This window comes from Capra hircus, chromosome 6 (genome assembly GCF_001704415.2).
Source record: "Capra hircus breed San Clemente chromosome 6, ASM170441v1, whole genome shotgun sequence".
Lineage (NCBI taxonomy): Eukaryota > Metazoa > Chordata > Mammalia > Artiodactyla > Bovidae > Capra > Capra hircus.
Window position 1 is genome coordinate 58668128 of NC_030813.1, and position 13056 is coordinate 58681183.

A 13056-nucleotide genomic window follows, 5' to 3' on the forward strand; every position below is an offset into this window, starting at 1 on the left:
GGTGCTTGTTGGTCACAGTTCTGGAGGAGAGACAAATGTCTCCTTTAAAAAAATGATACAAAAAAAATGATACAGAAATAAATACTCCTTAAAAATGCCATAGAAGTCTATGCAATGTATCTTCTAAAACATTGGAAGGAGTGGGGCAAATTTGGGAAAATTTCAAAGTAGAAAGTAACATTGTTGTTCAGCCACTGAGTCATATCAGACTCTGCCATCCCATGAACTACAGCGCACCAGGCTTCCCTGTCCTTTACTGTCCCCTGGAGTTTGCTAAAACTTACGTCCATTGAGTTGGTGAAAGTGATTCTAGACACCGAGAAAAAAAAAACAAAACAGGACTTTGCCAGGCAGTTGGAGGCAGGGCATCCTGGTCAGAAAACCCAGCATAAGCAAAGATGGAGATGTTTATGAGCTGCCTGGGCAGTGATGGAAAATGTGCTGTCTGTTGAGTTGAGAGTTCCAGGAGGCTGATAGAGAAAGTGGAGCTGGACTGTGAGGGGCCCCAGATGCCATGCAAAGGTGTTTAAAACTCGTGTTTTTTAAACAGGGGAGCAAATAGGTCCTTATTCGTGTTTCATAAAATTACCTGGCAGACGTGTGGAAGCCAGACTGGAGGAAAGAGTCTGGGCTCTGGGTACACATACTTGTCAAGTACTGCTGGAACTCTCCCAACCTGGTTAAGATCCTGTCATCCAGTTTTTGTTCCTGGTCTTTCACTGACTGACACTTTTTAAATTTGGAGGCAGTGATCTCACACAGGGTATTGTATTACCAACTTCTTATTGTGCCAAGTGAGACCATTTAACAAATCCATGCACTCCAATACTATTTCATAAAATGAAAGATGTTTTAATACCAAGAAAAGCATGAAGGTTAAACTTGCAAGATGAAGGCAGTCCTTTACGTTGAATAAATTTAGACTGATGAAACACTCTCTATCTTGTCCTTATTTTTCTCTGTCATCACGGGCTGGTCCCAGTCCTGCAGTCTGGTGCTGGGGAACAAAGTATGCAGATCATTATGTCCACCACCCTTACTCTCCAGAGGAGGAAGTAAGGAAGCCCAACGAGAATGAGTGGGCTGTACACCCGCAGAGGGATAGAGAGATCAGAGCACAATTCTTTCCACCTCAGCATCCATCCCTCCCATCCCTTGATATTCCTCCGTGTGGCTCTTGGCCCAGCCACACAGCATCCGTTCTGCATGTCTAGATTCATTCCCAGCACTTGCATACACTCTTTTCCCATCATGCCTTAATGACTGTCAAAGCCTCTTTCAAGGTTCTCCCTTGTATGAGATCAGTCTAGTTCAGGCACTACTTTACTTGCTGTGATGTGCTGTTTTAAATCATCATTTAACCATTCTGTGTTAGATGCAGTAGCTTCCTGGACCTTCACTGACCAGGAATCAGATGGAAACAGATTATTCGTTTTCTGAAGGATGTCTTCCATTTTAAACTTACTTTTGGAGCCATGAAATTGTTGCTCCAATACCTAGCATAGCTCTGGGAGCATTTTAGGTGATGAATGAATTGACTCATGAAAAACTAACTTATATTCCCAGCCCACAAAGGCTTCTTTATATGCCACTCTTCCTCTTCTTGGAGTTTACTGAAGAAACTTCCTTGTTTCTGTGGGTTGAGGCTCCCTAGCATCAAAGCCACAGGACACAGCTGTAATGGTCAACAGTCCAAACCATAAATCAGGGCAAGTTTAAATCCGACTGCTTCTGGGGCACCCAGGCAGAGATGGGGGCCAACCCAGGACACACAGTGTGCATCCCAGCCGCCAACAGTCCCTACATAGGAACAGCTGTGTCTTAGAACACACAGTTTATAATGAGTTCAGGTGGAAGGGCACTGTTTTAAAAATGACTACCTCTCTCCTGTCATAACATCCAGAGTAGACCAAAGTCTACCAGAATGAAAAAGATTTGGAGGAAGCTTTCTTTTTTTGGTTTAGATTCAGGGAAAATATGGACTTGTAACAGGTAGAAAAGTTCACATACAATTAGAAGTTAAAGTAGGGCCGACCATTTTGATTATTTGAAAAGATGTAAAAATATAGTCTTCCTGAAAAAAATTGTCCATAAATGTGTCTTGACAGTATTGGTTCAACTCCTTACAGCTGAATGTCACCTGTATTTCTGAAGAAATGGCTTCATGTTGATAATTGGATACAGAGTAGCCACAGGGAAGAGAGGTTTTGTTGTGGTCATTTTCCCACAGTTGAGGTGACCTGACCTAAGGCAGTTTGGCCATCAGAGATGGGTGAGCATGGTAGGCTCCTCTGTGCAACTGATGGAACCAGAATCCACTCTCAGGAGTTCTGCCACACACTCCCATGTAGGTTAGGAACCAGGCTCAAATATACAGCTTGTTCTTGTCAGTTGATGAAGTTCTGGCTCTGTCTTTTAGTCCTTGGATGAGGACCACTCTGGAGGCAGGACTCAGCTAACCTTGTAATCAGGCTTTGATGGACTCCTGCAATGAGTAGAACTAGAAAAAATCTACGGCAAAGCTCAGTAGCTCCTGGATTCAGTATAATCTTTTGCCCTGGAAATGGAAGAGCAAAAAGTACCGTACAGAATTTCTTGCCAGTCCACTTTAAGCACCATTTCCATTTTATCAGTGAAAAATACTTTTAATAATGTATTGTGTTAGTTGCTCAGTCATGTGACCCCATGGACTGTAGCCCACCATGGTCCTCTGTCCATGGGTTCTCCAGGCAAGAAACCTGGAGTGGGTAGGCATTCCCTTCTCCAGGGAACCTTCCCAACCCAGGGTTCGAACCTGGGTCTCCTGCATTGCAGCAGATTCTTTGCCATCTGAGCCACTGGGGAAGCTTTTAATAGTACCCCCTGATAAATAGTGTTCAGAGAGAGGGATGGTTGAACCCTCTCACGAGGTGAACAGTCCATTACAGAATCTGAAAAGGTAACTAAAGACCTTGAAAACTATATTCCTTAATAGGACATTTAAAATGTTAACCAGACACCCCCAGAGCATAAAATACAACTAATCCATGTAGATGTTCCATAGTATGTGCTGAAATATTTTAGCACTAGGAACAATATCACAACAATTTAAGGTGAAGCAGATAAAAAATGTTTCTAATGCTTTTTATTCACCCATAAATATTTATTATAACCAGGTTTATTCTCATGTTCCTGCTGATAGACAAGTGAAATAGTTTGGAACTTCTTAATAATCCAGATTAATAATAAGGTTTTTCAAATTATCTTACAAAGAAATTAAAATATCAGACAGTGCCTTTGACTAAATGTTGATGAACAGAAAAAGGGGAATATAAGTGATGTCCAAGTATGTGCTCAATCTCCTTATGGTTGTACCCCTAGGACCCAGGTGAGGATAAGGGTAAATTAGGAGAACTCTAGGCCATGGCAGTGAAGGAATGTCCTAGACCATAGGTCAGCAAACATTTTCTATACAGGGCCAGACAGTAACTATTTTAGACTTTGCAATTTGGGGGCCATGTGGTCTCTCTCGCCACTCTTCACCTCTGCTGTTGTACTAGAGAACCCACAGAGGTTATATAAACAAGTGAGCATGTCTGTGTTCCAATAAAACTTTATTTACCAAAACAGAGGGGAGGCAAATTTAGGCACCTGGCTGTAGTTTGCCAACCTCTGTCCAGGCCAGTCCTGACTGGTTTTCACAAAAATTTGATAAGCTTCCAAGTGACAATAGCTTTTCAATTACCCTCCCTCAATCTCATTCCTCTCCCATAAACCACAGTAACAATCCCTTTTCTGTAGGGTAGCCAGAATCACTCTTTACTACTTTAGCTAGGCAGAGACTATACTTACTGATAGACCATCTCCAACCTTGAATACCTGAAACTTAATGTATCAGCCAAAGGGGAGGATGCATTCTTTGCCTTTCCCATCTGCAGACTTGTTTATAGTTGTGTTATCAGAGAATTCAAGTATTTTTGTTTAAAAAGAGACATTCTAACCCAGTTATCTTGTAGGTGAAGGAACAGAGGAAAGATAATATGGGTCATTTGAAATCACTTGCTGTAAGATAGCTCCTGAGTAAGCGAATGAGGTAAAGGCATTTGCTGCTTACTTTCATTTCAAATTACACTGTAATTTTAAATCTTTCCAAAAATATTAATATAACTCAATACACATGTTTGTTGAGTTTCCTACAGTGTTCTAGAAACCATGTTAAGTGCTGTATAAAATACGAAGACAAAATAAGATTCTTGTCTTCATAGTATTTACAGCATATTAGGATAACACTCAAACGACTCTAATCGAAGATGATTGTAACCATCCAAACTGAGATAGATGCAAAGTGCTCTGAGAGTTCAGAGGAAGAAAAATTATATCCAGTTAGGAGGAACAAAATATAGAGGAGACGGTTACTCTAAATGGGCCTTAAATATGTTAAAACGACATACTGAACCACCTGACAGTCTTTTCTGAATGTAATATATTCACAGAATTGTATAGCCTTTACCACTATTCAGTTTTAGGACATTTTCGTTGCCCACAAAAGAAATCCACATCCATTAGCAGTGAGTACTCATCCCCCCTCCCTTCAGCCACTGAAAGTGAAAGTGAAGTCGCTCAGCCATGTCCGACTCTTTGTGACCCCGTAGACTGTAGCCCACCAGGCTCCTCTGTCCATGAGATTCTCCAGCCAAGAATACTGGAGTGGGTTGCCATTTCCTTCTCCAGGGGATCTTCCCGACCCAGGGATCGAACCTGGGTCTCCCTCATTGCAGACAGCCACTAGAAGCCACTAGTTTTCTTTCTGTCTGTGGAATGGAGGTAGGTATTTGAGAGTCACAGCATAGAAGTGTGTAAAACTGTGAGAAAGGAACAAGATTCACCAAAGGAGAGAGAAAATAGCTAGACAGTTTTAAGGAACAACAGTTTGAAGGGTCAAGACGGTTGGCATGTACACATGAATTGCAGGTTGGCCACTGTCATCACAGGGCCAGTATGTGAAATGGCTTCCCACATACTGTGGTTTTAACAGTGACCAGAGATTTGACCAGTTGGCAAACACTGAGGTCAACAAAAATACCCACTGATTAGCCTGCAACTTGGTGTCCTATATAGTGAGGTCATTATCTTTTTTTTAGACTAATGAAATTATCAGGCTTCCCAGGTGGTTCAGTGATAAAGAATCTGCCTGCAATGCAGGAGTTCAATTCCTGGTCAGGAAGATCCCCAGGAGGAAGGCATGACAACCCACTCCAATATTCTTGCCTGGAGAATCCCATGGACAGAGGAGCATGGTAGGCTGTAGTCCATAGGGTTGCAAAGAGTTGACACGACTGATTCAACTGAACATACACACACACACACACAAACACACACAAGGAAATTATCATCTTGAACTATCCTTCTGAATATATGTTATCCAATAAGGTAGCCACTAGCCACACATGTCTATATAAATTTAAGTTAAATTTATTTAAAATTAAATTTAAAAATTAGTTCCTCCGTTGCACCAGCCATATTTCAAGTATTTGATAGCCATATGTGACTATTAGCTACCATATTTGCCATCATGAATACAGAACATTTCATCATCACTGAAAGTTCTATTGAACTGCACTGTTGTACATGGTAGCGATAACTCACAAACTTCATAAAGAGGTTTCTGTTCTGTATGTTATTTTGTAATGGCTCCATTCCTCATTTGGCTTAATATGTCACTTTTTTATTCCATTTCATCCTTGTGTTTCCCCATATAAACTATTGACCAAAGAAAGCTCAGACCTTCATGGGCTGGTACGCAACAAGGCACACTTCTGCGTATGTATGTTTTTTTCATTTTGAATTTCTGGCCAAATTGCAATACTAAATGTCAAGCATGTTAAAATAAGTTTTCAGGTATTTTCCATGCTTATTCTTATTATGGCTACAAATTTAAGTCATATGAAGTAAATACTTTCACAGATAAAGATAATACTCTTAGTTCCTACGTGCATATTTCCTCATGCCAGGTGAAAGATCCATGAACATTTAAAGATAGCCCTGTAGGTCTATATTAGTTCCTATTGCTACTGCAACAAAGTACAACCAACATAGTGATTTAGAGCAATACAAATGTATTCTCTTACAGTTCTAGAGTCTGAGGGGAGAATGTTTTCCTTGACTTTTTCCACATCTAGTGGCCCCCTGTGTTCCTTGGCTTGTGGTCTGTTCCTTCATCTTCAGAGCGCATCACTCCAGTCTTTGCTTCGGTCATCACGTTGCCTTTTCCTCTTTGCAGTCAGATTTCCCTCTGCCTTGCTCTGATAAGGACACTTGTGATTTCAATTAAGACCCATGCAGGTAATCCAAGATTCTTAATGATACCTTCAAAGTCCTTTTGGCCATATAAAGTAACATTCACAAGGTGAACATGGATGGAAACTGTGTCTCCTGCATCTTCTGCATTGCAGGCAGATTCTTGACCACTGAGCCACCTGGGAAGCCTGATAATTTCATTAGTCTAAAATAAAGATATAAGGACCTCACTGCATAGGAAGCCAAGTCACCTTCCAAGGATTATGATATGGATATTTTGGCGGGCCATTATTCGGCCTACACAGAGGTTACATAAAGTTTCTTCCTGGTAGAAAAAATCTTACCTCCACCAGGTTTAATTATTCAGGGCTTTGAATTAAAATTTAATAATTCAGATAAAGAGTAAGTTGTTTGTTTGTAATCATGTTAACAGATATTAAAATGTCTGACAATGGCGATGACATGTTAGCCTCTGGAGACAAAGAAGAAATTACCAACAAGCCCAACAGTGATACTTTACCCAAAGATGCAGAAGTGCGCTGTGATTCAGCTGCAATTTCAAATGAGCTAACGCCAGCGAATCCCAGAAGAGATGTGCACGAAAATGAGGCTGTTCAGGGTGCAGAGACTGCTGACACTGGACTCGCTGAGGAGCCCAAAGACCTTGGCGCCATGGAGCTGCCCCTCAACGGAGAAGTGACTGAGGATGCCCTCGCTGAGTGTGTTGATGCCGTGAGCCTCGAGGCAGAACCTGGATCCGAAATACCCCTGAAAGAACAGAGTGATCCGGTAGGAGTGGTTCATTTGACCAAGTTCTTACTGATACCTACCATGGGCATAGATTTGTGCCAAGCTGTGAGGTTAGAAATTCGGAATTCAGTATACACTATGACATTACCTCTATCATCAGAAATGTATTGTTTGGTGAGAAAAGGTTTATATGAGAATAATTGGTCATTTTAATATTTTCATCTTATTGATTGTATTTTTATTAACAATAACCACCACCAAATTATTGGACACAACAGGCACTCTCCTAACTACTCTATATGTTAAGTAATTCACTCCATACAACAGTTCCTTGAGATTCTAAGCTGGATATTATTAACCCCAAGTTATAGATGAGACAATCAGGCTCAGAGATCTTAAGCAACCCAGTAAGATATTAAGCTAGTCAGTAAGTGAGGTCAGTAAGGGAGCTACTCAGTAAGTGAGCGATATTGTAATATTGAATATAACGAGTCCAAATTATTAACGAACTTAATTCCCCCCTAAACAAGTTAATGCTTCTTTAACATCACTTAAATTTTACTGCATATTTACAAATCCACTCTGAAGATCTGAAACCTTCAGATTCCTCTTTTATCATCACATACCACCTTCTGGAGGCCAGCAGCGGAACACCTTTGTGCTTCACTTCAGCGCCTGCACCTGGCTCTCTGGGGGATAAGTCAGGCCAGTATCTCCATGTCACTACCTCATTCCACATCAGTATGACCAAGCTGGGTTTTCCTGACACCTTTCCCTCCATCCTCGTGGGGACCGGAAGGGGTAGGGAGGCAGTCTGCAGTACTTGAGGAAATGGGCCACTCTCCTCCAAACCTGCCTTCTAGGAGGATGCTACAGTGTAGGGGGATCGGCCCTGCTCTCCCGAAGTGTGCCCCACACGGCCCCTCCTTGAGGGGACTCTGCTGCAAGCAGTGAGGGAGGCAGGCTAAGTGGGAAGTTCGGGGGCTGGGCTTTCATCCCCCATCTATCATTAACTCTGTTAGTTTGGGCAGGACACCAAATTTCTCTGTGCTTCAGTTTTTCCTCTGTAAAATAAAGAATTTGCCCATGGAGACCAGGAGGTATCCTTCTGACTAATGTTTTGTGATTATTTTACTCAAAAGCAGACTTCTTGGGCCTCAGTTTCCTCAAATCAACCCTCAGAATTGTTCTAAGATGAGATGAAAGGAAGGGTTTTCCCATCATTGGAGATGTTTAAACAAAAACAAATGATCATTCTGCTGAATGTCATGGAAGGGGTCTGAGGACCAGCTGGGAGTTTGGATCAGTTATGTAAACATACATGCAAAATTTTGTTTATGAGTTCTATGATATCACAGACACTTTAAAGCCATCCATGGACCCCCTGAGGGATTAAGAATCCCTAGATCAAAGGGTCTCAACTCTAGCTGAACATTTCAACCACTGAGAGAGCTTTGAGAAATAATTGGGAATGGGGAAGAAAGAAAGAATGATGACAGGGTGGATATTAGTCTGAATTCTCCACAGAAACATAACCAATAGGATATGCCCTATACCTGTATTTACCTGTGTGCCTGACTTTGGAACCTATTTTCCCTCCATGCTGTCTTTCTACTGGGGCACATTGGTTCCCAATTGTTATTGTAACTGCTACTATTAATATATACTTTTGTACATTAAAAAAAAATATCTTAACCATGACATTCTGACCGAAGATGATTCAAAGAAGCTATAAAAGTTTCATTGAGTCAAGATATGTGTGTTCATGAAGGCTAGATTATACATTCCAGTTTCAGACTTCAAAAAGTTATAACAAGTTTGCTAATACAGATAGCAAAATAAAGTCAGGATGCTCCTACACATCCATCTTCTTACATTTCGAGCAAATCGAATGAATTCTTTTGAGAACACTTTGTAAACCTCCTTAATGCTACAGAGAGAGAGAGAGCGAGCTAACTGGCAGACAGATATTCCCCTCCCAGCACCTCCCCTCCCCTACTGATAGCTTTGAAAAGGGGAGCATTTCCTTATCATGAAGCTTCACAAAGTATCTGAATGGAAGTTCAGAGACTGGCCACAGAGTTAGAGCCGTGACTCTCTGTGTGTGTGGAGGGTGGGGGCCAGGGTGGTGGTGGTCGTTGCATCAGGAACTCAGGTAGAAGCAGGATGTGGGAGGAGTTCCTGTGAGCATGTTGGTTCTAAGAAGACAGAAAGCTAAGACAGGTGGCTGGAAGGGCCTTGAGAGGAAAGCTTATCTCTTTCACCCAGGTTACATTTAAACCTTCTAACTAGGTACAGATATAGTTTCTTCTTAATAATTACTAGAAAAGGGGATTCTACTCTCTCTCTCTCAGCAACTTATCCTTTTGTCTTAAGTTAATATTAGACGAATTCAGTTGGGTGCTTCATCTTCAAGCATTCTTCATTTGCTCTATTTTATTTGTTCTTCATTGCACACTTACAGGAAGCTGTTTTGCGGTGATGAAAACAACCATTTTTCTGTTGATCCAGAAGAGAATGAATTCTGCAAAAAAAAAAAAAAAAAAAAAAAAAATTTTTTTTTTTTTTTTTTTGCAAAAAGTCTTGAATCAAAAGTTCATTTGTATGTTGGTTGGTTGGATCTTGAACACAGGTGTGCTGAGGAATGACAGGTCCTTCAGGAAAAGTTCAAAAGCCTGTCTGGGCCTAGATGTATTTGAGTTTAAGAGAATCTCATCACCTCTTAAAAGAAAGTTTCTAAGGGGAAATGCCTGTTTTTTAAAAAACCTGGCAGAATAGTCATTGAGGAAGTCGTTTCTTCTAGGACACACTAGGTTTTGTGATAATGGGTTTAAATGTATATATTTTTCTATAAGTGGTATCTAGTTACTTTGGGTCTTGGTCCTCTTAAAATTATTATTTTAGCTTATTAGCTTCCCCTTTGCCTGAGTCAGCATGGCAGCCATCACTTGGCAGGCAGGATGGTGTGACCCCAGGAGGCACTCTGGGGCCAGTGGTTCTGCCAGCTACTCATCTGGCATGTCTTCTTTGAAGGGTCACACCATCACAGTTGATACACTCAGAGAAGTTATCTCTGTCTTTAGGGCCCCTTCTCTTTGTCATCCATTCTGATGTACAGACTCAGAAACCATTGAGCTAAGGCTTCTTTTAGGAATCCACACCACAACCTCCATAAGAGATGGTCCCCAGCCCCCCTTGAACTTAGGAGGTTGGACTAGAGTCTAAATCTTTACCAACCTCATGACACCATGTATTATTCTCCAGAAGCTGGGTAGTATAACTATCTTTAGGATGCCTCCCATCTAGTTGGGGAAGGAAGTGTTATATAAAAGCAATTATAGTATGTCTTGGATTTCCCTGTAGCTCAAACAGTAAAGAATCTGCCTGCAATGCAGGAGACCCAGGTTCTATCCCTGGGTCGAGAAGATCCTCTGGAGAAGAGAATGGCAATCCATTCCAGTATTCTTGCCTGGAGAATTGCATGGACAGAGAAGCCTGGTGGGCCACAGTTCGTGGGGTCACAAAGATTTGGGCACAGCTGAGCGACTAACACTTCACTTCATAGTATGTCTTAGCTTACTAGATATAGACTAGATAGGCTGGCACAAGGAAGCCTGAGATGGAGCACCCAAATCAACTGTAAGGAGTTGGTGAAGTCCCCATCTTTGGTTCAGAGATGTTTGTCATGGGTACTAGGTTGGAATGACATTTATTTGCAGAAATCTTGTGGGGCCTTATTATGCACTAGTCTCTCCCTCTCTTAAAGTCACTCAGTCGTGTCTGACTCTTTGCAGCCTGCCAGACTCCTCTGTCCATGGAGATTCCTGGCAAGGATACTGGAGTAGGTAACCAGTCCCTTCTCCAGGGAATCTTCCTGACACAGGAATCAAACCCAGGTCTCCCGCATTGCAGGCAGATTCTTTACCATCTGAGCTATGAGGAAAGCCCATGTGCTAGTCGATCAGCCCCTAAAAGAGCTAATCTAGTTCAAATTTCCCTAAATTCTTAGCATCAGAAAATATTACCCAGAGTAAAAAAATTTCATCCCTACTGTCCTATACCAGTGCATTAAAAAGCCAGTCATGAAGAAGGTAAAGGATGCATGTTACCACTCAAAGTACTCAAAGGAAAACACAGACTACCACTCACTAGTTCTCTCCCTAGAAAAGGAAAAGTAGGGTGCTTAAGAACAGTAAAATTGCTATCAACAAAGACAAAGATGAGAGCACATAGGCCAAGATCTGCTGATGACAGATTTTTGCCTCTTAAATGAGTGAGTAGAGTTTGCCCCAGTTCTATTGGAGTGTTTCTCTTTTTATCACTCTCCACGTGAAGACATCTGATTTTTCACTTGAGCAACCAGATGGTAGCTGCTACCTTTTGGTTGTATTGGATGTGCGTATGCATGCTTAGTCTCTCAGTCATGTCTGACTCTTTGCAACCTCATGGACTGTATCAGGCTTCTCTGTCCATGGGATTTCCCAGGCAAGAATACTAGAGTGAGGTGCCATTTCCTCCTCCAGGGGATCTTCCTGACCCAGGGATCAAACCTGTGGTTCCTGCATTGGCAGACAGATTCTTTACCACTGTGCCACCTTGGAAGCTCAGTTGTATTGGACAGTGCTTCATAAATCTGGTGGTATGTTATAATCACCTGGGAAGTTTGTTAGAAGTTTAGATTCCTGGGATCTACCCTGAAAGGTTCTTATTCTTTAAAAGATCACGATGGAAGCTAAGACACCATATTTTTAGTAAATTCCCCCAGGTAATACTCTTACAGTCAGACTGTGGACCAGTGTTCGGGAATCACTAATATTAGTACACAGAAGAACTAGTTGAGGAATCAGATGAGATTGAGAACATGGTGAGCTCAGTATTGGACATACCATGAGACATCCATGTGAAGATATTTTGTGGATAGTTGATTACAGTGGTCTGAAGCCCAGGGGAGGTGATGGGGAGAGATTTTTGAGACCATTAGCCGTTGGGTGTAACCCACTCCAGTACTCTTGCCTGGCAAATCCCATGGATGGAGGAGCCTGGTAGGCTGCAGTCCAGGGGGTCACTAGAAGTCGAACACTACTGAGTGACTTCACTTTCACTTTTCACTTTCATGCATTGGAGAAGGAAATGGCAACCCACTCTAGTGTTCTTGCCTGGAGAATCCCAGGGATGGGGGAGCCTGGTGGGCTGCTGTCTCTGGGGTCGCACAGAGTCGGACATGACTGAGGTGACTTAGCAGCAGCAGCCATTGGGTGTTAATGGGAGTGGGTCAGATTGCCCAGGTGTTGTATATAAATAAATAAAATCAGAGGCCAAGACCTGGCCCTGAAATCTATGTTTCTAAGTCAATTTGGTCATGCCCACCTCTTAGAGTCTCTTTGATAGATTGTTCAGTTCAGTTCAGTTCAGTCACTCAGTCGTGTCTGACTCTTTGCGACCCCATGAATTGCAGCACGCCAGGCCTCCCTGTCCGTCACCAACTTGTAGTTGCCAGTAAAGTTCATTCTATAAATTAAATTTCAAATCATGTTATACCACACTGACATTTTTTAATTAAGCATTAATTAACAAAAATGTTTAAAATAGTTCATGAAAGCACATGTAGACTTGAGAATGTTCCATTGATCTGACCTTTTACGTGCCTTGACCACTACTCCGAGTGAAAGGTTCATTCAAGGCAAATGCCTAGAAATCTAGGAGCAGAGATTTCATCCTTCATACTTGGCATTGAGAAACCAGAATTCTCCAGAGTTCAGAGATGAATAGAAGACCACTTAGAAGAGGGTAAAATCCTTTCTTTTACCCTCTTCATGTAAAGGTAGGAAAAGGCTCTCAAATATATTTAACCACCAACTAGTGTTGAACACCTTTAATTTCACAATCTAGAACCCCTTTCAGATAGTCAGAATGCTAGTTACCAGTCTAACATGTTTACCAGTGAAAGCCCATTTCTGTAATTCAGTACACTAACTTGCAAAGCCTCAGATGTTAGTAGAGATGTGAATAATACAAGTGCTCATTATAGCT

General features: G+C 41.7%; 1 protein-coding gene across 2 annotated transcripts in view; it reads left to right on the top strand.

The window, feature by feature from the left end:
* Positions 1 to 13056, top strand: part of FAM114A1 (family with sequence similarity 114 member A1) — a 70404-nt gene that overhangs the window by 1355 nt on the left and 55993 nt on the right. For both annotated transcript variants that reach the window (XM_018049372.1, XM_018049373.1), the window contains exon 2: positions 6710 to 7065. In XM_018049372.1, coding sequence (XP_017904861.1) covers positions 6718 to 7065 — 348 coding nt within the window. In that variant the 5' untranslated portion in view covers positions 6710 to 6717. The remainder of the gene's footprint in view (positions 1 to 6709; positions 7066 to 13056) is intronic.